We start from the raw sequence: 25,306 nt of genomic DNA, 5'->3' as shown, positions 1-25,306 counted from the left end.
TCAGAGGGTGGTGAATCTGTGGGATTTGTTGCCACAGAAGGCTGTAGAGGCCAAGTCAGTGGATATTTTTAAGGCAGAGATAGGTTAATTTTTGATTAGTACAGGTGTCAGAGGTTATGGGGAGAAGGCAGGAGTATGGGGGTTAGGAAGGGGAGTCAGATCAGTCATGATTGAATGGCAGAGTACACTTGATGTGCCAAATGGCCTAATGACATAACCTTATGACCTCTCACTTAAATGCATTTTCTCCTGGGATCTTTTGCCTGTTGAGCCCCCCTGCTCCTTCCTCTTCCCATCTCCTTGAATCCTATGTATTTTAAATGTAGTATCTCATTATTGCCTCCTCGATTTTTAAAAATTCATCACAGTGTCCTGTATCACAAGCTTAAGTCTTTCATTTATAACTTCAAGCTTAATTATTAAAAGTAATCCCACACTGTTGGTGGACATTAGCAGCCATGAAAAATTCCGATAAAAGAGATTAGACCTGTTTGACATTGCTGATAATCTGCAGGCTAGTGCTAATGAAGGACACGGTGACCCCGAGAGAAACAGGTTGACTCAAACAATGAGGGAAGTCAGATTCAAAAACCTGAAATTACCACCTTTTGCCATGCAGGGCTAAAACTAATTGCATTCTCTTGTGTCTTAATCAGGCCGAAGGTCCCAACCTAAAATGTTGCCTGACCATTCCCTCCACACGTACTGCCTGACTTGCTAAGTTTCTCCAGCACTTTATGTTTGCTGAAGATTCCAGCAACTCTAGTTTCTTGTGTCTCCTTGGATTCAAGATTTGTTTCACTTATATATTTTTTTCTTTTACTTTGCCCACGTGTGTATTTTGTTTCTGTTTTTTTGGCTTTTGTGCACTGGCATAAGTGTGGTCAGTTCTGTCTTGAAAGCATTCCTGAACTACTATCTACATCATTGGTGACCCTCGGACTATCTTTAAGAAGGAAGTTCCCCCCCAGTCGTAACAAGGGCAGAGTCCTTCTTGTCCTCACCTTCCACCCTACCAGCCGTCACATACAACAGATAATCCTCGGACATTTTCGCCACCTCCAACGGGATCCCACCACTGGCCACATCTTCCCATCTCCTCCCCTTTCGGCATTCCACAGAGACCGCTCCCTCCGTAACTCCCTGGTTGTAGATTGGTTACTAGTCAATTCATCCCTTCCCACCCAAACCACCCCCTCCCCTGGTACTTTCCCGTGCAACCGCAGGAAATGTTACACTTGTCGCTTTACCTCCCCCCTTGACTCCATCCAAGGACCTAAGCAGTCTTTCCAGGTGCGGCAGAGATTCACCTGCACCTCCTCCAACCTCATCTATTGCATCCGCTGCTCTAGGTGTCAGCTGCTCTACATCGGTGAGACCAAGCGTAGGCTTGGCGATCGATTCGCCCAGCACCTCCGCTCAGTTCACAACAACCAACCTGATCTCCCGGTGGCTCAGCACTTCAATTCCCCCTCCCATTCCGAGTCCGACCTTCCTATCCTGGGCCTCATCCATGGCCAGAGTGAGTCCCACTGTAAATTGGAGGAGCAGCACCTCATATTTTGCTTGGGTAGTTTACATCCCAGCGGTATGAACATTGACTTCTCCAATTTCAGGTAGTCCTTGCTTTCTACCTCTTTCCCCTCCCCTTCCCAGCTCTCCCACAGCCCACTGTCTCTGCTACTTCCTTTCTTCTTCTCGCCCCCCCCCCCCACCCCCACATCAGTCTGAAGAAGGATCTCGACCCGAAACGTCACCTATTCCTTCACTCCACAGATCCTGCCTCACCCACTGAGTTTCTCCAGTATTTTTGTCAACCTCGGACTATCTTTGATCAGATTTTACTGGCTTTACCTTGCACTTAACATTATTCCCATTCTCATGTATCTGTACACTGTGGATAGCTCGATAGTAATCGTGTATTGTCTTTCTGCTGACTGGATAGTACACAACAATGTTTTTCATTGTATCATGGTACACGTGACAATAAACTAAATTGAACTGAGCAGTTGTGACCAAGGTTAATTTTAACTCTTCATTGCTTCTTTATCCCACTCATCCCTTCACAAAGGAAGGGGTTCAGAGGATTTTAAATTGGTGAAAGATTAAATTAGAACATTGGCAAGACTGAAACTCCAGTGGAGGGATTTCAATGATCAGCAGCTAAGGGGTCAATAGCATATATCAAAAGTAAAGCTAGCAATAAGATAATTATATACAGACTGTGGACAGGATGGTCCAGTCTTTGATATGAAAGTCTTTTTTTCATTTAGAACTGATAATTTAAAGTCAAAATTTGTCCTAAAACAAACCCTAGATGAATGGATGCTGTCACCGGCAAAACAAATGCTAGGTGTGGTCCCGTGATGGCGAAGAGAAAAAAAGGCCTTGCCTGGTTTAATTATTAAACAATGCAGACAAGAAAGAAATATGCTCTCCCTAAAGTTTTACATGAGGAGTGGCTGTGTGAGTAAGAGACTTGAGATAGGCTGGCAGTCTAAGAAATGTATCTCAGCGTGAGTCAGCACCTTTAGGATAGGTGGGACCGGAGAGTAGTTCTTGGAAAAGGTCGAGCACATTGAAATTCTAAGTCAATGTGTGAATCATAATCTTCCTCTCGCTCAGGCTCCCAAAATACTAACCTGCAGCGTGCATTCGAAATGTGGTTTACTGATTTTCATGAAGATTTAAATTCCACGTTTAGTCATCAGAAGTCAGTTGTGAGGCTGACGGTTTTAAAAGAACTTGCCGAAGGATCTTCCACATTCTAATTGTTCTGGATCTGAACTGAATAAATAGACAACTTTAAAAAATAATCCAGTAACTTGACGAGACAAAACAGATAGCATTGTTATATATTGTAGTCCTAGTGTTCCTCCAGTATTGATTGGTGCACTTATGAAACAGCATTTGATGTATTAACCATGCTGAAGTGCACCAGAAATAGAAGTGGAGGCGCATGTGAATAATGCATTTGGATGGGAGACCCATCTCTCTGAGACACAGCAAGCGTGCACTCTAGACAGAGCATATCTTTATGGGTCTGTAGAAAGCAGCTGCACTTATAAAAGGAAAATAAAATCGCACTATTGTGAACTATCCTGGGAGAGCCGGCAATGTAAAACATTGTTCACAGGCGCTGGAAAAAAAAATTATTGTGTCAGCCAGTTCCACGCAGAATTTATTTTCAAAGTGCAAGCCCTTCACATTGCAGTTAATTTCTTAGTACTTGGATTGCTCATTACTTTGCAAATGCCTTGGTGGCTAAGAAAACCTTTGAGAATTGCAGTTATTTTTCCAGCAAGTATATTTCTCCCTGGTAGACACAAAATGCTGGAGTAACTCAGCGGGACAGGCAGCATCTCTGAAGGGAAGGACCGTGATGTTTCGGGTTGAGACCCCCTTCTTCAGACTTCTCCCTGTATTATATATCCCTGAGATATATTTCTCCCTGTATGTTTCTTTTGATCGAATTTTAGTTACCCTACTTCCGAAGTGCAGGCTAAGTGTCATTCCCTCTTGTGGAGTGACTAGCTCGCCCGCCTCTGCTAATGGTTGCTGGTATCCAGCTAGTATTGGCGGTGACTCGGTGTCAACACTCTCATCTCTCAAGCGGATTGAGAGTTCAGTCCCCATATCAAAGAGTACTAAATCCCAGCTGACACTCCAGTATTTTCAGTGGGAGCGCCATATTTTCAAAGCAGATGAGACATTAATCCACGGCCCCGTCTGGCTTCTCAGGTGGACGTGACAAAGATCTCATGACATTTTGTCCTGCTGCCCCAGCCAAACTTTATCCCTGAATCAATATTACAAAAATAATCTTATTTTTGTGCGTGTGCCTTTGCTGTGTTCAATCAGCAGCTAAATTCTCCATCATCTTCAGCTGTAATGTTTCAAAAACAATTTTTTAAAAGTTCACCAATGTTCCATCTGAATTTGAGTCTTTATTTTTTAATTTCTCTCCTTCTCCTGAAGCATGGCTATATTGATTTGAGCCACATAGAACTAAAGGTGCCTGATTTCAACCCCAGTCTGGACTGAGACTCGAGAGACTGCAGATGCTGGAGACTTGAACAAAAAACAAGGTGCTGCAGGAACTCAGCGGGTCAGGCAGCATTGTGGTGGAAATCAACAGACAATGTTTCACGGTTGGGATCCTTCTTCAGACAGATTGGAGCAGAAGGGGGCAAAAGCTGGCAAATACTTTGTTTAGGATCTCTTTCACAATTTTCTGCCCCTGCTCCAACCAGTGTGAAGAAGGGTCCCGACCCAGAACATCATCTGTCCATTCCCTCCTGCCTGGTTCTTCCAGAGTTTATTTTTTGCCCCGTCTGGTCTGAGTTGGAACTGTTAATTGGGATGATCATGATGCCTGACTAAACAAACATTACCCCTCAATAAATCGATACTGCCTGGATTCCATGAAAAGTGGCGAATCTGGATGGGAGATCAAAAGGCTGGTGGGTATACGGAAAAAGCTGCCAGAGGAGGTAGTTGAGACAGGTACTATAACAACATTGAAAATACATTTAGACAGGCAAATGGACAGGTGGGTTTAATGGGATATGGACCAAATACAGGCAAGTGGGATTAGCGTAAGTAGTCTTAGTCAGCTTGGGTAAATAGGGCTGAAGGGCCTGTTTCTGTGCTGTATGTCTATGATTCTGGCACTGTTGGCGAGAGTGCTTTGAAGGGGAGAAATTAGACTGCATATCTTAGTGAGAGCAGTTCAGGAGGAAAGAATGAGGGAAGATCGGGCACCTCATAACAATTTCTCTGTATCACCTGCAGTTTTATGAAGGCCAGTTCACAATGGCTGAGACTGTTAACTTCAAAACTTCTATTTTAGAGGATTAACCAATTTTGGGATCTCTGAATCTTTGTTTGCTCATTCTCAGTGAATTACGTATGTAGAATTTCAAATGGCTCTTGATGAATGCTGCCCTGCTGATGAAGGGAGTTTTAACAGAATTACACACTATAAGAGCTTTAGCGAGAGAACGCACGGCAGCATATCGGTCTCCAGTGAGCAGCAGCACACAGACCTCAGCAATAGATACCCTCATGAGGAGATGAGATGCTGACTGTGTCAACAGTCTGCCGTAACATGCTTTATCGATCTTTTTGCTGGCACAAGCCTGTACTTAGGTCTATAGCGTGAGGCTGTTTCATAAATATTTTATGTAACTTAAAATAATGGAGCTCTTTAAATAGTGATGTGACTGTTTCAGGAACCAACAATTCCTGTCACGGTGACGACAAGGTTATGCAGCACAATAGCTTTGATGCAAATGGCCTGCAGGTGTCTGCTTTGCTCAGTCGATAACACCTTGATCTAAATGTTGGTAGATAGTTGAAATACCAATCTAAATCCTAGAGCACATAACCTGGACTGACAATCCAGGGGAATACTGATAGCATCTACATTGTAAGGGTGAAATGTTGAATTTATTTTGGCTGTTTAGATGAATGGCGAAAATCAAAAAGTGCTAGTTAAGGAAAGATTGAATTTTTTTCAACATATTGGCTATTTATGTCTACTGTGGATAAAATGACTGTCAGGTTGTTCCACAAAATAAGAGTCACTGTAAGTGAAATGATGAGGAATTCACCTGCTCCTTTTCAAAATACTTCTATGATGTGAGAACAGACACAGGGCTTCACTTTTAATATCTCCTCCAAAAGACAGCAGCTGCAACAGTACGATGTGCACTGAATTCTCAGCCTCAGAGTGAGACATTAACATTACCCTACGCAAACTAGGGACAATTTTACATTTACAACAAGCCAATTAACCTACAAACATGTACGTCTTTGGAGTGTGGGAGGAAACTGAAGATCTCGGAGAAAACCCACGCGGTCACGGGGGGAACGTACACACTCCGTACAGACAAGCACCCGTAGTCAGGATCGAACCTGGGTCTCTGGTGCTGTAAGACAGTAGCTCTAACGCTACTCCACCGTACCACCCTAAAAGTGCTACAATTGCACTGTGACTGACATCCCTGGACTGAGAAGAGTTGTGCAATTTTGATTGTGGCAGTAACAGAGGCAAAAATGGGGAAGAACTGGTTATGTATGAAGCTGCTTTCAATAGCCCCTGAAATCAGGTACAGTAATTGTATTGGAGAGTTAATCTGCACCAACCCAATTTTAAGCTGCTTGCTAATTAAAAGCTGAGAGATACTGGGAGAACTAGAAGTTGGCCATGTTTTAATTTATTCACATCAGGGATGTTGGTATCACTGCCACGTCCAACAATTATTGTCTCTTTCTAATATGCCTTGAGAAACTGCAGAGAATTGTGGACGCAGCAAAGACCATCAAGGTTTGAAGGGTTTCAAGGTCAGGATCAGTTTATTGTCACATGTACCAATTAAGGTACAGTGAAATTCGAATTACCATACAGCCATACTAACAAAAAAAGCAACAAGACACACAACTGCATAAAAGTTAACATAAACATCCACCACAGCGGATTGCCCACATTCCTCACTGTGATGGAAGGCAATAAAGTCCAATCTTCTTCCTCTTTTATTCTCCTACGGTCGGGGCAGTCGAACCATTCGCAGTCGGGGCGATCGAAGCTCGTGCAGCTTGGAATTCCCGAAGTCGGTCTCTGATCAGAGACCGCGAGCTCTGTGATGTTAAAGTCCCGCAGACGTCCGTGGTAGAGCTCAGAGGTTGATCCCTGGCAAAGAGATCGCGGGCTCCACGATGTTAAGTCCCGCAGTGGAGCTCTCGAAATCGGTCTCCAGCAAAGGCCACCAACTCCTTGATGTTAGGCCGCAGTGTGGACAGAGATACCATACGAAAACAAAATTGCATCTCCTTCGAGGTAAGAGATTAGAAAAAGTTTCCCCTAATCCCCACCCCCACCCCACCCCCCCCCCCCCCCCCCCCACATAAAACAAGCTAAAGATCACTAAAAACATACAATTAACACATACAAACAAATAACAAAAGAAGGTATGGACAGACAGACTGTTGGCGAGGCAGCCATTGCTGGCGCCAACCGGTGGATATTCATACAAACCATGCCTCTTTCCATTGACTGCATCGGCAAGGCCAGCAGCATAATCAAGGACGAGTCTCACCCCGATTACTCTCACAATTCCTTCTCCCATCAGACAAGAGGTATAGATGTGTGAAAACGCATACCCCCAGGTTCAAAGACAACTTCTTCCCAGCTGTTATCAGGCAACTGAACCATCATACCAACATCTAAAAAAGCTGTTCTAAGCTAATATCTACCTCATTGAAGACCCTCGGACTATCTGTAATCAGACTTTACTTGGCTTTATCTTGCACTAAACGTTATTCTCTCTATCATGTATCTATCTGTACATTGTGAACGGCTCGATTGTAATCATGTATAGTCTTTCTGCTCATTGATTAGCACGCAACAAGAAGGTTTTTATTGTACCTCGGTATACGTAGGAATAAACTAAACTATGACTATAAGATGATGTAAAACAATAAATTGATATAACCCCAGTGATTTTGCTCCCATAAATGTTGTTGAGATGGAAGATTCAGGATTTAAACTCAGCAATAGTGAAGTGTTCCTAAGTTGAGATGGTGTATGACATGAAAGGGCATTGGGAATGAGTAGATCCTATGGGCCTGTTTCTTGTGACTTTCTGAGTAGTAGACATTGTAGATTTGGGAAGTGTTGTCAAGCAAGTTTTGCTAAGGTGTTGAGAACATCTTGTAGGTTGTATACATTCTCCTTACTTGTAGTTGAGGGAATGAATAGAAGTTGGGATGCCAATAAAACATTGTTCTAAATTGGTTGTGATTATGTTTTTGTATTGTTGGGGCAGCACCCAACTGGGGAATGAGGCAGAATTGCATCCAGTAGCCCAGTGCCTTGAAAGGTATGGAAAGACTTTGGGGATCAAGAAGACATGGAATTTGCCACATAATACCCAGCATCACACTTTCCCTTATAGCCACAATAACTAAAAGATGGGTCCAGTAGTATTTCTGGCATATTGATGACCCTATCCCAACCCCAGGATGTCGGCACTGGTAAATTTGGTGATGGTAATACCATTGCATGTTGATGGCAGATGATTAAATCTCATCCATCACTTGGATGGCCCGACCTTAAATATTGTCTAGGTCGTGACGTGTGCGGCCACAAACTGTTCATGATCTGAAAAGTTGTAAATGAATCTGATCTCTGCCATCAACATCATACCTCCCTATTTCTAATATTGGAAGTAAAATCGCAGCACAAGATTGCCAGGCCATAGACACTGCCCTATGACGAGGCTTACAGCGGTTCGGAGTGGCGGAGCAGTGGTGGAACATATCACAACATCGCCAGGCCAGGCCGACCCCTACAACTCCGACCCTGTCCCACTGCCAGGACAACGGGCCATTATGGGCAAATTAAGACTCTTAACATTTTTTACAACTTTGAACTAGAAGACTACAAGATGGAGCCCGTAACGTGGCGACTTTCATACACTGCCTCCATGTAATTTCCTATTCTTACACATTTGTACTTCATTGATTGTGCCTGCCCATAGTAAGATTTTAACTGAACTGTGTGCAAAAAAAGCAATTTCACTGTACCTGGGTACATGTGACAATAAAATACCATCGAAGCCACGAGAAACCATTAAACATTTAAAAATTATTGCAACAGCCAGCCTGACAGTAATTTTAAGTTAAGTTGGTGGGGATGCAACCTTAGCTGTCAAAAAGAGCGATTTAGACGGTGCTGAGCTCTAAAATGGGAACTGGTGTCAAATCAATATCACCTCCTCGCTGATCAATACCACAATCCACCAATTCAGTGTGCTTGTGTTGGACTTTAGCTAATGCTTTCTTTCGCTACAATATCCACGTATACTTTAGGTGCCATGCAGAGCCACAAGAAACGCAACAAATAACAGTCTGGGATTCTTATTTCAGGCTCTGAATAGTGATCCCACTTCTCAGTGGCGTTAGCAGAACAAAGGGCATTAAGGTATCTCTCGAGTATACTGCCCTGTGACGCAGCCTGCTGTAGCTCTGATGTGGCACGGTGGCGCAGCGGTAGAGTTATGCCCCTGTCCCACTTAGGAAACCTGAACGGAAACCTCTGGAGACTTTGAGCCCCACCCAAGGTTTCCGTGCGGTTCCCGGAGGTTCCCAGAGGTTTTTGTCAGTCTCCCTACCTGCTTCCACTACCTGCAACCTCCGGCAACCACCTGCAACCTCTGGGAACCGCATGGAAACCTTGGGTGGGGCGCAAAGTCTCCAGAGGTTTCCGTTCAGGTTTCCTAAGTGGGACAGGGGCATTACTGCCTTACAGTGCCAGAGACCCGGGTTCCATCCTGACTATGGGTGTTGTCTGTACGGACTTTGTACGTTCTGCCTGTGACCGTGTGGGTTTCCTCCCACATTCCAAAGATGTGTAGGTTTGTAGGTTAATTGGCCCTAGTGTGTGGGATAGAACTAGTGTATGGATGATCGTTGGTCAGCATGGACTCAGTGGGCTGAAGGACTTGTTACTATACTGTATCACTAAACTAAACTACTATGCACTCCAATCCTGCAACAGCCAAGAAAGGGAATGAAAGTTAACGTTTTGGAGTTCCATCTGCTGCTCCAGGGATCAGTCTGAACAGTACTGCGGTGCAGAAATCACCATCTGTGTGGGTGCAATTACCATTCGTATGGTTAAAAAACAGAGGCTTTCCCAAGTCACATTGCTTACATTTAGTGACCATGCAAAAGTGTGCAGCTACGAACCACACAAAGCCAGGCAGGGGTAAGAGCTGGACACCAGTCATCGGTTGCATTTTAGTATGTGCACAGGTCCAAGAGTGGCATTTGAACCACAACCTTCTCATTCAAAGGGTAACTACCTGAGCCATGCTAGTGGTACTGTGGAAAAACTTTCAGCAATGGTAAAATGGTTGTAAGCTGCCTGCTGGGAATAACCTGATCTTTGAATCTATGTCATTTAACAAAAAAAAGTAGACTGCTTGCCTCCAGTACTTATCATTGATTTTAGACTGTCCGGTGACCAGACGTCACTGCAGATAATACTTTCCCCCTTCTTGGTAGGATGTAATGCTGGACTCTCTCACTTGACTGAGTTGATTTGCTTTCTTCCTTAAATAAATAGAATTGTCCAGAAATCAATAGATTTGACTTTTAGTAATCCACATTCAGCCTACCCACAGCAGATCAATGCGGCTGGTAATGCTAGTTGGTTGGGGGGGGGGGGTGATGGTGCTGATGGAAGGAGTTCTGCTCGAAAGCTGGTACTATTTCCCAAAAGAGAAAACCTGGTGCCTCAGTGCTCTGACATCACGAATGCTCACAGATTGATCCTGCGAGCCAGCAGAGAGAAGGCAAAGAGATGAAAGGCAAAGTCAGCCTTTCCCTAGTTGTTCCCAGTGATATCCATGGACTAGCCCTCAGGCAAAGTGAGCTTCAGAGAGCTCATTCATAAATAGCCTTGCCTGGGTGCTGAGCCACCAGAGACAACTTCTGTTCTTAATCAACTTCAAAGGGGCATGCTAAAGATATGCTATTTAGTTGTGTGACGTTTATTACAAAATCCTTAACATTTCTGTTCATTCAAATGTTTAATTATAACTGCTGCTGAATGGGTCCTTCTATATTACATGTGTGTGCGTGCGTGTGCACGAGACTTCTGGTCATATATCAGTTCTGTACTATAAAAGGGGATGACAAGTTAAAAGATCAAAATTATTCATTGTCTTTTTAACTTAAACCATTTTGTCATTGCTAAGAATCTTGGCAACAGATTAACCTTCATGATGGGTTAATTTCCTATCCATCTTTCACAATCTAATCATCTATAAATTATATTGGATAGTTCCCATGCCTATTACAGAGCCAAATTCAAGGGAGCAGAGGTAGAGAAAGTGATCGTTCTCCGTCTAAACACAGGATCTGGAGATCACCCCTCTCTTCAGTGTCCAAAGGGTTAGCGTCCTTGCAGTGGTTGCTAAGCCATGGTCAGTTGCTATTCTTGGTTCCAGTTCTTGGTGTGTAGGAAGGAACTGCAAATGCTGGTTTACGCCGACCGAAGAAGGGTCTCGACCCGAAATGTCACCCATTCCTTGTATCCAGAGATGCTGCCTGACCCGCTGAGTTACTCCAGCATTTTGTGGATGCTTGGTTCCAGGGTGTTAGCCTGAAAAGGCACGTCCATGAAATGAGCAGCAAAGTAGGGCTGACATGCCAGTCACAGCGAGTGTGAAGGAAGCAACTGATGAGAAAACCTGTGAATGTACAATTGACAGATAATTAAAGAGAGCACAATGTCTTGTCGTTTTAGCTAATTCGGTCTTTTTCTGCAGGCTGCATAATTGCCATTTATATTCTGCATTTCTAGCATGACCAGGTTGGGTACAAACTCAATTATAGACAAGTCGAAAAGGCTTGTCTCCTGTACTTTGAATGAACTGATTGCACAGGATCTACTTAATTTGGCTAGGACTTGCAAACTAGAACATGTCTGAGGATGAGCAGGCGTTTAAGTGAATAGATTCAATGGTGCTGCCTTTGGAGCGAAAGATCACATCTTCCGGAGCTGGTGTTATCTGAATGAACCAGATGGTGTAGAAGAATAATGACATAATTAACTGTTCTCAGTTTAGAGGTGCTTACATTCAAATCCAATTTATTTGCCACAAATGTGGGTACTTCCAATAGAAATTGTTTTGCCAGACATCACGCCTTCTATCAATGCAATTTATCTTTTAACCATTTGCATCACATTTAATCTGATCACTCCTGATGCCTCTGTTGGCATCGATCTCCAGTCAACGCCCGGTCAGCTGATGCCAGCTATAATATTGGCCTCAGCTCCCTGATTGGGGATGGGAAAATAGCGGCAATATTGCACTCGCTGCTTCTGACCCCTATTCAATGGCTCAATTGTGATGCCCTTCTCTGTGAAGTGTGCCATTGCCCAGGCTCCTTCATAAAGATAGCTTACACGGACTCAGGGGTTGCTAATGTCAAAGAATTACCACTTCATTACCACCCTGTCTACCTTCTCTGCTTCTTGCGTATGGCGTGCACAGCCTAAAGTTGGAGGACAACTTGTTCTATTTGATCTTATTTGATTGTGCACGCCGGGTTGATTGCATTCGTCGAAACAGGGCAGACCACGTAAAGGTTGCAATCTACCACCGCACCCTGCCTACCTGTGACACTGCTTTCAGAGAATGACTGTATGTACTTTTACTACTAACACCCTCTGCTGTACAACGCTCCCCTGAGCCCTAGCATTTACTGTGAATGCCCTACCCTCGTTTAACTTCCCTAAAATGCAACACCTCGCACTTAGTTAAATTGAACTCCAGTTGCCATTTACCTCGCTGATCAAGATCCCACTGTAGGTTTGATAACCTTCTTAATGATACACCTATTTTTGTGTCACCTGCAAATGTACAACTGTATATTGTACAGCTCATTGTACAGTACAATCTGAAGAAGAGTCTCGAACCAAACTTACTCCTTTTCTCCAGAGATGCTGCCTGACCGGTTGCGTTACTCCAGCATTTTGTGTCTATCTTCAATGTACTAACCATGCCTTGTACATTCTCATTCAAAGCGTTTATATAATGCTGACACAAAATGCTGGAGTAACTCAGCAGGCCAGGCAGCATCTCTGGAGAGAAGGAATGGGTGACGTTTAGGGTTGAGACCCTTCTTCAGGCTGAGAGTCAGGGGAGGGGGAGACATAGAGATATGGAAGCATAAGGTGTGACAATGAGAGATCAAAGGAGACGAAGGTCAAGGAAAACGTAGAATGGATCATTGTTAGCTGTGGGGAAGGTGACAACGAAGCATACAATCAATAAAATGTAATCAGGAAGACAGTGAAACTAGTCGGAGAACTAGGATGGGAGAGACAATAGACAATAAGTGCAGGAATAGGCCATTCGGCCCTTCGAGCCAGCACTGCCATTCACTGTGATGGAAAGAGAGGAAAAGCAAGGGTTACTTGATGTTAGAGAAGGCAATATTCATACCGCTGGGTTGTAAGCTGCCCAAGCAAAATATGAGGTGCTGTTCCTCTAATTTGCACTGGGCCTCACTCTGACAATGGAGGAGGCCCAGGACAGAAAGGACAATGTTGGAATGGGAGAGGGAGTTAAAGGATTTAGCCATCGGGAGATCACATAGGCCTAGGCGGATTGAGCGGAGGTGTTTAGCGAAACGATCGCCGAGCCTGAGCTTGGAGTCAATTCTGTATCCACTCAGCTAACTTTCCTTACATCCCATGTGATCCAACCTTCCAGAGTAGTCTATCATACAGGACCTTGTCAAAAGCCCTGGTAAAGTCCATGGAGACAACATTCAATCATTACCCTCATCAATCCTCATGGTTACCTCTTCAAAAAAACTCCATATTTGTGGGAGAAGACGAAGATGAGGTTTGAACTCCTTTGCTTTGAAGGAGTAGAAGTGTGTGCCCCCCAATTGATTGTAAAGGGTCTGATAACCATTAAATTGGCCACAGGCTATCAACATAAAGAATATATGAATTTTGGTGGCTACTGCTTCACTTAATGACCCGGATAGTGAACTGATGAAGAACAGGAGTAAAAAGTCATTGTTGAAGATTCCTAACATTATTTAAAGATGCCACGCTCGGATGCCAAACACAGGCAGGTGGGACTAGTGCAAATGAGTAATGTTAGTCGGTGTGAGCAAGTTGGGCCGAAAGGCATGTTTCCACTCTGTATGACTCCATGACATGTTAAACCCTTGTACAAAAACAAAGTGTCTGAGGAACACAGCACGCCAGGCAGTATCTGTGGATGGAATGGACAGTCATCGTTTCTGAAGAAGGGTACCGACTCGAAACTTTATCCGTACATTTCCCTCCAAAGATTCCGCCTGACCCGCTGAGTCCCTCCAGCATTTTGTTTTTGGCCCACAATTCCACCATCTGCAGTGTCTTGTGTCTCCATATTACGCCTTTCAACACTTCATTCAGTAAAAATATCTAAAGGATTGGAGTTCATAACATGAGAGAACTTAGAAATTACAAGAAGAAGACTGATGAAGCTGCAGGGCTGAGGATTTGCACTTATTAAAAACAGACTGAGCTGACGTTCCATTCATCAGTCACACTCATGCTGCACGAGATCCAAAACTTTGGAATTTACAGTACTTCCTCTGACCTTCTCTACCTGTCCTCCTACTGTGAAGACATTCCTTAAAACGTTTCGAGCAAGCTTTGATACTGAGATCTTTGAAAGATAGTTTCTTTTCTTTTAGTTTAGAGATATAGCGCGAAAACAGGCCCTTCAGCCCACCGAGTCAGCAACTACCAGCGATACCCTCACATTAACACTATCCTACACACACTAGGGACAATTTACACATACACCAGGCCAATTAACCTATATACCTATACATCTTTGGAGTGTGGGAGGAAAGCGACGATCTCGGAGAAAACCCACGCAGTCACGGGGAGAACGTACAAACTCCGTACAGACAGCAGCCGCAGTCAGGATCGAACCCGGGTCTCCGGCGCTGCAAGCGCTGTAAAGCAGCAACTCTACCGCTGCTCCACCATGCCGTCCTTAAATTGATGGCAAAGACTGCATGGTGGTAACTCTCCCATAATGTTTTACTATATTAAGGGATTGTTTGGACTTTCCTGTAATTCCATCGTTCCAACAGCTACAGTTCCTCCTGGTTTATTTAGAGATATTGTAAACGAGAACATGAAAGTGTTTGTATGGTCTTTAGTAAGTCAAAATAAATAAGTTTAAGCCATCCATTAAAATACTTCGGGAAGTTAAAAGTATATGTTAAGCATTTGTTCTCTATTATTACCAACATTAATTAAAGCTTGTGTTGCTCTTTTGAACCTATGTAAAAAAAAGTTTTTTTTTGCACCACCAGCCATAGCCTTTGGGGACAGAGATTCAGATTTCCATTATCCTTTGTGTGAAAAACTGTTTCCTGATTTCACTTATGAAAAGCCAGGCTCCAATTTTAAGATTATGCCCCCTGTACCGAATGCTCCCAGCAGAGGAAATAGTTTCTCAGTTGTTGAGCCGATTGGATCTCGTTATCATTTTAAACATCTCGATTAGATCAACTTTCAACCTTCCCAACACAAGGGAATAAAAGCAAGGTTTATGAATACTATGCTTTAATTTAACCCTTTAAACCCCAGAATCATTCTGGTTAATCCACAGTACATAGTACCTCCTTTGAGGACAATATATCCTTCTCGTGGTTCATAGACCATCACCGACACACTGATCTGTTCTGTATTTATGCTTACTATATTCTGTTGTGCTGCAGCAAGCAAGAATTTCATTGTCCTATCTGGAACACATGACAATAAACTCTCTTGATGACTTGAGTGTCTGACCAAGGCTTGGTAGAGCAGAAGAATAGGCTGTGGATGCCAAATCAATGGATATTTTTAAGGCAGAGATAGATAGATTCTCGTTTAGTATGGGGGTGTCAGAGGTTAAGGGGAGAATGCAGGAGATTGGGGTTAGGATGGAGAGATAGATCAGCCTTGATTGAATAGCGGAGCAGACTTGATGGGCGAATGGCCTAATTCTGTCCCTGTCATTTATGAACATGAACTTTTATAATCCAACGCTGCAGGGAATAGACAACATTCCACGTGCCTTGGTGATTACATAGATTGTGCAATAACTTGACACCCGTACATGGACCAACTTCCTTTTTTTCTACACACTACTTAGTCTTGAATCAGTTGGAAAATATGCTCTCCCTGATTGCCCTGTTCTCTGAACTTTCCTAATGACTATTTTCATTTTTAAACGCATCCTGAAATTCCAGCTCTCTCTGGCCAGCATTTGATCACTGTCTGAGCTTTCAGCTCAGGGGTCAGTGTCTGTTCTCCCTTTGTTTTGGACTGGTTTACCCCACGTGCTAAAAGCCGACTTAAAAACGACCTGTTAATTCAATTCAGTATTTATTTGATTGGAATATTATCATCAACAAACGTTTCCTTGTATCCGCTTCATGGTGCTTCACGCCACCTCTATGCACCCATACCAGGCATAAATGGTTTATCAAAGTAAATAAATCAATTGTTTTTGACAAATGCAGACTCAGACATTGCTCGTTCAGAGTGAGCGGTAATGACAGAAATGAAATCCATTAAGTGGAAGCTCTTTGTGTCTCCCTAGGTACACCAGACCCCTCATTGGACAACAATGGCAAAGGGACACCACAGCAGGAGGAAGGCGTTGTCTCTGGTAATTGCACCTTGTTACATCTTAGTGGTGGAGCACATCCCCTATACCTGCTCCCACTGTTGTGTGGAGGCACAGGGTCCTCGCTGGAGAATGGCCAGCACCCAGCCACTGCTGACAGTAACAGAGAGAATTTCATTATGTTTAGGAATTTAGGAAAATAGAGCATGAAACCAAGGGGCAGGACTCTTCCCCATGAATAAACTTTCCCTCACTGGCATTGGACTGTCGTCATCAAAACCACGAATATAAGTAATTCCCTACGTACGTACCATGGGGCCTCAATATAAAGTTTTAATGCCATGTTCTGATTAATTTCCAAGTTTAATTGAACTTGATCTGCTAATTTAAAATTTTCCATCAATGTGGACTCGGAAACCCCTTTCCCAAGTCCTATGATATTTAATAAATGGATGGATCATAAGTGGAGTTTTTAGCACCAAGTCTGTTGCACACACATGGCCCTGAGGACATAGTTTAAACGCCTCTGGTTTATTTCTTCAGTCTCCAGAAATGCACCTAATTGTGCTCCAGCCCATTTGTGTTTTTCATTGCAATGACCCGTTCGACAGATCTATTTCCCTTGGATTAAACGTCACTCCCAACTTCCCTCCTCATTTCCAACTACCTCCCTTGCATCATATCAACTCTTAGAGCAGGGTGGGTCACAACATCAGTTCTGCTCATATCTGTCAATAGGAAGTGCTGGTAAAACGAGCTGATGCTATCTGCGGTGAGACAGGGAGTAGGCTCTGACATTGTCTGTGTCTGTATGATCTACTGTTGGATGTTCAATGCCAGGAGTTTAATAACCGTGAAAGAGTTAATATAGACAACACTTATAAGACACAAATACATGTCACACATCTGTGGTTTCAGTGTGGATAGAGACGGGGGATTCTTGTGCGCTGCCGTCCCTGGGGCAGTGCATGTTTCACAGGTTGTTGCTTCTCTGTAGCTGCAGCTGGTGCCTCCCTTGGTCTCCATTTCTATCATCAAAACTGGATGTGGCAGATTTCCATTGGGCAGGTCCAGTGGTTGCATGTGTGACTGGATTTGAAGTGATCTCAGCCTTTTTTTTCTCCAAGGATTGCATTACAAGTAAACCTGCTCATGTTATCGCATGGCATCTATATCCATACGTCTTTCAACAGGGGTTACTTGATAGTAATCATGGACTTGGACAGCACGGTGGCACAGTGGTGGAGTTGCTGCCTTGCAGCGCCAGAGACCCAGGTTCGATCCTGACCAGGGGTGCTGTCTGTACGGAGTTTGTACGTTCTCCCCGTGACCCCGTGGGTTTTCCCCGAGTGCCCCGGTTTCCTCCCACACTCCTAAAACCTGCAGTTAATTTAGCTTAGGTAAAAAAACAATGTAAATTGTCCCCAGTGTGTAGGATAGTGCTAGTGCACTGGGATCGATGGTCGGCACAGACTCGGTGGGACGAAGGGCCTGTGTTTCCGCACTGTATCTCTACAGTAAACTAAACTAAACTAATAGCATGGGGAAAGGTGTAACCTGCCTCGCCATCCCTTCCCTCCGCTCCCAACCCAATTGCAATCGGCCCCCTGTGACAGTGACTGAGATAAAGTATTCATAAGCTGCAAGAATCTAATCAGGCCTCTGCCTGGTCTGAATGATACGATTCGACTGTGCTTATCCACTTGTGCTGCTGGATAAAACCCACCCAGGACGCTGCCAATTACTCTTTCATTGACTGAAAAGACAGCAAGGATATTCTGATGATGTAGCACCTATAATCTTTAGCCTCTTCCTCTCAGCTTTTTATATCTGAGTGAAATAATATTGCATTTCCACTGAAACTTTCCAGTTCCGACATTTTTCATAGACTAATTCAAAACACTGTAATTTGCCAAACATGCTTCGTTTGTCAGTACGAATCATATGGTATGGCATAAGGCACAATGGTTTACATATAGTTACTGGCTACAAAACTATGAAAGGTTACACAGCACAAAACCTGGTATTAGTTGTGACAGAAATTGATAGCATTGCAACCCATGTTTATCAGGACATAGAAGATTAACTACACTGCCAAAATCCTTTTCTTTAATCCTATGCAGATCATATTTCATGCTGTCGTGTTTACAGTTCACCGGAGCGTTGGGTTGGCTTGACATGTTCCACACAGAGCTCTTACATAATCATAGTGTTGGGCATATTGTTCTGATGTTGGGTGATGGCACAAAACAAGGTGTGAGAAGCATCCTACACCTCTGCACTCTATGTTTGGCTGTGATACAATGGCAAGTGTTGCATTCCCTCTTGGTACAACTGCTTTCCACCGCCACCTATCTCCAAAATATTTCTCCTTTTGCTTTGCTGATCCTTAGGATGGTGGAAAAGAGCCTCACCCAAAACTCTATTCTTATGTGAGCCTAAACTGTGCTCCTGCCTTCTCCCCATATCCCCCTGACTCCATTATCTTTAAGAGCCCTATCTAGCTCTCTCTTGAAAGCATCCAGAGAACCTGCCTCCACCGCCCTCTGAGGCAGAGAATTCCACACTCATCACTCTCTGTGAGAAAAAGTGTTTCCTCATCTTCGTTCTAAATGGCTTACCCCCTATTCTTAAACTGTGGCCCCTGGTTCTGGACTCCCCCAACATCGGGAACATGTTTCCTGCCTCTAGCGTGTCCAAATCATTAACAATCTTATATGTTTCAATGAGATCTCCTCTCATCCTTCTAAACTTCAGAGTGTACAAGCCCAGCCGCTCCATTCTCTCAGCATATGACAGTCCCGTCATCCCGGAAATTAACCTTGTAAACCTATGCTGCACTCCCTCAAAATCAAGAATGTCCTTCCTCAAATTAGTGGACCAAAACTGCACACAATACTCCAGGTGCGGTCTCACTAGGGCTCTGTACAACTGCAGAAGGACCTCTTTGCACCCATACTCGACTCGTGTTATAAAGGCCAACATGCCATTCGCTTTCTTCACTGCCTGCTGTGCCTGCATGCTTACTTTCATAGACTGATGAACAAGGACCTCCAGATTCTGTTGTACATCCCCTTTTCCCAACTTGACATCATTTAGATAGTAAAGCAATGCAAGCACCTAGTGGAGCAACCCATCTGTCCCAATAAGAAAATGGAAGAAAAATAATAATAACTTTCTATTATGTTGCTCCTGTCCTGATCCTGACATGCCCCAAAGTATATTATTTTAGTTTAATTTAGCAATACAGCGTGGAAACAGGCCCTTCGGCCCACCGAGCCCGCTCTGACCAGCGATCCCTGTACACTAGCACTATCCTACACACTAGGGATAATTTACAGTCTTTATTAAAGCCAATTAACCTACAAACCTGTACGTCTTTGGAATGTGGGAGGAAACCAGAGCACCCGGGGAAAAGCCACCCGGTCACGGGGAAAACATAGAAACTCCGTACAGACAACACCCGTAGTCAGGATCGAACCCGGGACTCTGACACTGTAAGGCAACAACTCCACCGCTGCTCTACTGTGCCTCTCCTATGTATTAATGCTGAAATGTAGCCAATTTCTTAATTTAAGAAATATGGGGATTTAATTTTGACCATTTGGTTCCTACAAACATCATTGTGATAATCTTAATGATGTATGTTGCAGGATAAATAATGGGTTCTTCTTGAAGCAGGGTCATTAGTTTTGCTATATTTAAGAGGGAGTTAGATGTGGCCCTTGTGGCTAAAGGGATCAGGGGGTATGGAGAGAAGGCAGGTACGGGATACTGAGTTGGATGATCAGCCATGATCATATTGAATGGCAGTGCAGGCTCGAAGGGCCGAATGGCCTACTCCTGCACCTATTTTCTATGTTTCTATTTAACATGTATTTGATAGAGTAAGGTCAGCCTCGGTTTAATGCTTCATACATTTGACGATGTCAAACTCCATTTCTACTGCACGGTATGTCAGGCCGGGTTTAGTGGTCAAGTCCCTGCTATGACTACTGAACCTATAATCTTGCAGGCAATATTTTTACTATTGAGCCAGGATGGATAGATTTGACAGTCAACTTGTTCATAATAAATAAACCTGACCCCATTCTCACTTAGTTTCTACAGAGGTTCCTAAAACCAAATGATTAGATATGGACCAGGAGTTGAAACCGCAACTAATTCCTGCTGCCCTTCTCCCCACCTGAGTTCAGCTCTAGTAACCCCTGTCCCTGTCCTGATATGATTATTCAACGCCACTGAGCAGCGATCACCCTTCACACCTCCTGGTATTCATTGTTCCCCTCTATCTAATAAGACCCATGATGTCCATCTGCTTGGTTTAGCATGGTGCACAGTTACACTGTTGACTTATTAATAACCATGAGTGGCATCCTCCTCTTTCTCATGTATTATGTTCATTTTCACTATAATTTCTGTGACAGGGGTTTGTGCGCCTTTAGATGTTGAGGCTATACTTTTTATTAGTTCTATGCTTGATCCACGACATAGCTGCTTCGACAGTCAGCGGGCAGTTTGACTGGGAACTGTGGAAATGCACCTCGGCAGTATTTACAGACTAGTTCAAGTATTCCTTTAATCACTTCTCCATGTAATCACAAATGCCTTTATTTTCTCACCCTATTTCTGCCTATTCTTTCACTATTGTGGCCTTTCTCACTAGATCATGGCTGTTATGCCACTGACCAGCACATCCCAAAATCAAATGATACTGGAAATATTAAAGTGTGCATTTCGAAAGCCAAGTGGGGAATTCTTAAAGTCAATTACACAAAAGCATAAATGCTGCATGATTTAATGCCAGCGCAGCGTTTAACTGGCAAAAATGAAAACTTTTTATCAAGAAGGCCTTTGGGATTTTTTGTGTGCGTTTCATTGGCAAAAACTGAAAAGTTCACACCTTAAGTATTACCTTAATGCTTCCAGGAACAAACAGAGCCGGTGGAAGCACTATAAAGTAAAGGAAGAAATAATTATTTAATCAGTTTGTTAGAATAATGAACAACGGAAAATGAATAGCACAATTAATACAACGGATAAATGAGGGCCTGAATGTCAACTCAAGTTAGAGACTGGAGGACAGCTTTCTCCTCAACCCCCTCCTTTGTTTTAAATAGATGTCAAAATGACTTTTCATATAAATCGATAATTGTGCATCCATTCCATTATAATTATTATACATGTGTAGCAGAAGATACCAAATGTGATCTTAAGGAGAATTGGAATTACTGGGTAGTGATAACCAGACCAGGTAAAGGTTTTGTGTGATATTTGTTTGAATATGTGTTATGTGGGGCAGAGCTTGTTGCCAGAATTTACTTGAGCATCTCCTGAACGGCCCAGAGTAGAAGATGCACCCCACACTTCATCCAGTCTGTATCCAACACCTACGGGCAGACGTTTTCTGGCTAGATCGTTGGGGAGGGATTAGAAGAAGAAATGTGCCTGATTTTACTCTCACATAATCTAGGCCAAATGGTGCATGATCTGAGACTAATTACAAAACTGTATCATTCTGCTTCAAATGGCAAAGAATTTAGCACCACATTTCCCACCCATACCAATTCAGTTATAGAGAGATCCTTTTCTCAGTCCTGCACTGTTACCATGGAGTCCCTCAACTTTTTGGTCCTCTGCTTTTCTCCATCTACACCTCTTTTGCAGATAGACAAAAGTGCTAGAGAAACTCAGCGGGTGAGGCAGCATCTATGGAGCGAAGGAAATAGGCAAAGTTTCGGGTCGAAACGTTGCCTATTAACCTTCACTCCATAGATGCTGCCTCACCCGCTGAGTTTCTCCAGCACATTTGTCTACCTTTGATTTTCCAGCATCTACAGTTCCTTCTTAAACCTCTTTTGCAGATGTTGGCTCATTTTTGAGCATGTATAAATGGTGCTTGCTTGCCACCTCTCTTTCGTCTCTCGTGACTCCTCCGATACCTCTATGTTGTCAGCCTATTTGTTTAACACCTGGTGGTGTCCTGCAGTTAAACGTTAGAAGACTGATGCCTAGTGTTTGGGCAATGGGAAAAATTGTCAGCTAATTATCCAGGCACAAGAATCTGCAGATTCTGAAATCTTGAGAAAAACACAAAATGCTGGAGTAACCCAGCGGGTCAGCCAGCATCAGTGGAGAGAATGAACTGATGATGTTTGAAGGGTCCTGACCTAGAACGTCGCCTATCCATCACCTCCATAGATGCTGCCTGACCCGCTGAGTGCCTTCAACAATTTTTCTAATTATCCAGTAGCCTTGACTGTAAAGTGCTTCTAGTGAAACCAAATCAGGAGATAGTTATTGTGTAGGATGGAACTGCAGATGTTAGTTTATACTGAAGAAAGACACAAAATGTTGGATTAAGTCAGCGGGTCAGGCAGCATCTCTGGAGAAAAGGAATAGGTGACGTTTCGGGTTGGAACCCTTCTTCAAACTGAAGTCTGACTGTCTGACTGAAGAATGGACAGATGATATTTAGGGCTGGGACCCTTCTTCAGGCCCCAAAATGTCACCTATTATTTTTCTCCAGAGATGCTGTCTAACCCACTGAGTGCCTCCAGCATTTTGTATCTATCTTCAGAAGAGAATCAAGTCTGACTCAAAAGAATGATCACGATGCATTAAGGAGTAGAAAGCGCTTGGTGTTAACTGGAGAAAGGTATAATACCACAAATCATGGTTTGAGCCTGGTCTTTATCAGTATATAAACTACTGGTCAGATGACTCAACAGGTAAAGCTTTACAAAAAAACAGTCTGTGCAGATCACGTTGTTCTCTTTTGTCTACTTTCCAGGAAGAGATAAGTTAGACTGACATGTTCCAGAGAGAGCAGTTCTAGATTTAGATTGCATGTCAGGCTGCCCTTGTGTGTAAAAATAGGAAAACAATATCAGTTCCGAGTACACAGAGTTCAGTGACAGAGCAGATGCTGGAATCTTGAGCAAAAAAACAAAAGTGTTGGAGGAACTGAGCAGGTTGGGCAGCATCTGTGGAAGGAATGGACAGATGATGTTTAGGGCTGGGACCCTTCTTCAGACTGATGCAGTGGAGGGGAGATAGATGATAGAATAGGTGAGGGGAAGGGGTGTGGCAAGAGCTGGCGAGTGATGGTGAAGGGGCTAATCGGCAGGTGGGTCAGGAGGGGGAGCAATGGGTGGAGAGAGTAACCAAGGTTGGAGGTGATATGTGGAGAAGACAAGAGCGTATAGATGGTGGACTCTAATATGTAAGGAGGTAACATGAGAAAAAACATTTCACCCATAGAGTTGTGAATTTGTGGAATTGTCGGCCACAGAAGACAGTAGAGGCCACTTCACTGGGTGAATTTAAAATAGAGTTAGATAGAGCTCTAGGGTGTAACGGAACCAAGGGATATGGGGAGAAGGCAGGCACGGGTTACTGATTGTTGATGATCGGTCATGATTACAATGAATGGCGGTGCAGGCTCGAAGGGCCAAATGGCCTCCTCTTGCACCTATTTTCTATGTTTCTATGTTTCTATGAAGGCAGTGAGTGAAATGTAGAACCTGAGGGAGGATTGAGGGGTGGGGGGAGGGGGGGAGGTAGAAAGGTAGGGGGGGTGGGGTTAAGATAAACGGGGGACAGAGTATGGAGAGGTGGGTGGATGGTGGATGTACGAGGGGTATGGAACTGGGTGACGGGGAAGGGGGAAATGGAAAGAAAGGTGTACACTGGGGGTGGGAGAGGAGATAGTTGAGCAGCTGAGAAGGAATGGGATGGGCTAACTGGATTTGAAGAATTCAATATACATTTTAACTCCTGATTGTAGGGAGGGGGAGAAAGCTGGAAGAAGGGATGGGCAGGATGAAGAAAGAAGAGTGGGGAAATAGGGAGAGGGCTACGTAAACTTGGAGAATTCAATGTTCCCACCTGGACCTGCACTTATTTCTCCCCTCCTCTTCCACTGCCACACACAGGGGAGCAGTGAGAGAGGATCTCACAGAACTCCTGTGGAAGTGAGAAGGAGGATTTAAGATCATAAGTGATAGGAGCAGAATTAGGCCATTCGGCCCATCAAGTCTACTCCGCCATTCAATCATGGCTGATCTATTTCTCACTTCTAATCCCATTCTCCTGCCTTCTCTCCATAACCTCTGACACCCATACTAATCAAGAATCTATCTATCTCTGTCTTAAATATATCCACTGACGTCCTCCACAGCCTTCTGTGACAGAATTCCACAGATTCACCACCCTCTGACTGAAGAAATTCCTCCTCATCTCCTTCCTAAAAGAACTTCTTTTAATTCTGAGACTATGACCTTTAGTCCTAGACTCTCCCACTAATAGAAACATCCTCCCCACATCCACTCTATCCAAGCCTTTGTGTACATTTCAATGAGGTCCCCCCTCATTTCTATAAAGTGGGCACACTTTGGGGAGATTTTGGAGTGGAGCAATAACATGGTGACACAAGATGCTAGAATCTCGAGTCCAATAACACAGCTTGTTGTGGATATTTTTCCTGGGTTCTGAGTTATTTCCAGCTGTTTATTTCTAAGGCTCTCGTTCCGTTCTCTAGATGCCATGATGTATTCTTTTCATGCAACATTGTTAAATCGGTATTTTTAAAGTAAATAATTTTTTATTTTATTTTGGAAGAGCTTATTGTGTTTGTACTGGCTGCTTTAATTCTACCTATTTCAGTGCAGTGTTATAACACAATTAGTTTCTATTGGTGAAATCTGATTGTTAACTGTACTTTTGCATTGTTTTCTGCTGTGACTAAACCACAGCTGTAGAACATTACCACCCAAGTAGAAAATCACCAATTAAACCAATAATTAAGGGGCGGAATAGAGTAAAATAAGCCCAGTAGCTATTTGACGTCACTGTATTTGTGCACAGAACATGTGTCCTTAACCCTTAAACATCTCAGAGCTCTGGGGAATGTGAAGAACACAAGCAGAGGACCTGCCCTTTGCATATGAGGTTACTAATCTTGAAGTCTTGCAATCATGTTTACCCATTGGTGGAGCTTGTATAATTGTGGCCAGTGACCTGTCTCCCTCCCACCACTTCATTCACCAAGGTAGCGGACAGTTGAAAGATCAGGGTACTGTGTTCTGCCATCT

The 25,306-nt window shown here is 43.6% G+C and overlaps 1 protein-coding gene across 4 annotated transcripts in view; it reads left to right on the top strand.

The window, feature by feature from the left end:
• morn1 (MORN repeat containing 1) overlaps positions 1-25,306 on the top strand; it is a 168,235-nt gene that overhangs the window by 57,361 nt on the left and 85,568 nt on the right. For 3 of the 4 annotated variants that reach the window (XM_033048111.1, XM_033048113.1, XM_033048114.1), the window contains one exon: positions 16,185-16,253. The exons of the other annotated variant lie outside the window; for it this stretch is intronic. In XM_033048111.1, the coding sequence (XP_032904002.1) occupies positions 16,185-16,253 (69 nt within the window). The remainder of the gene's footprint in view (positions 1-16,184; positions 16,254-25,306) is intronic. 4 annotated transcript variants of the gene reach the window in all.

The sequence above is a fragment of the Amblyraja radiata genome, chromosome 31 (genome assembly GCF_010909765.2).
Source record: "Amblyraja radiata isolate CabotCenter1 chromosome 31, sAmbRad1.1.pri, whole genome shotgun sequence".
NCBI lineage: Eukaryota > Metazoa > Chordata > Chondrichthyes > Rajiformes > Rajidae > Amblyraja > Amblyraja radiata.
This window is presented reverse-complemented; position numbering and strand designations above follow the sequence as displayed.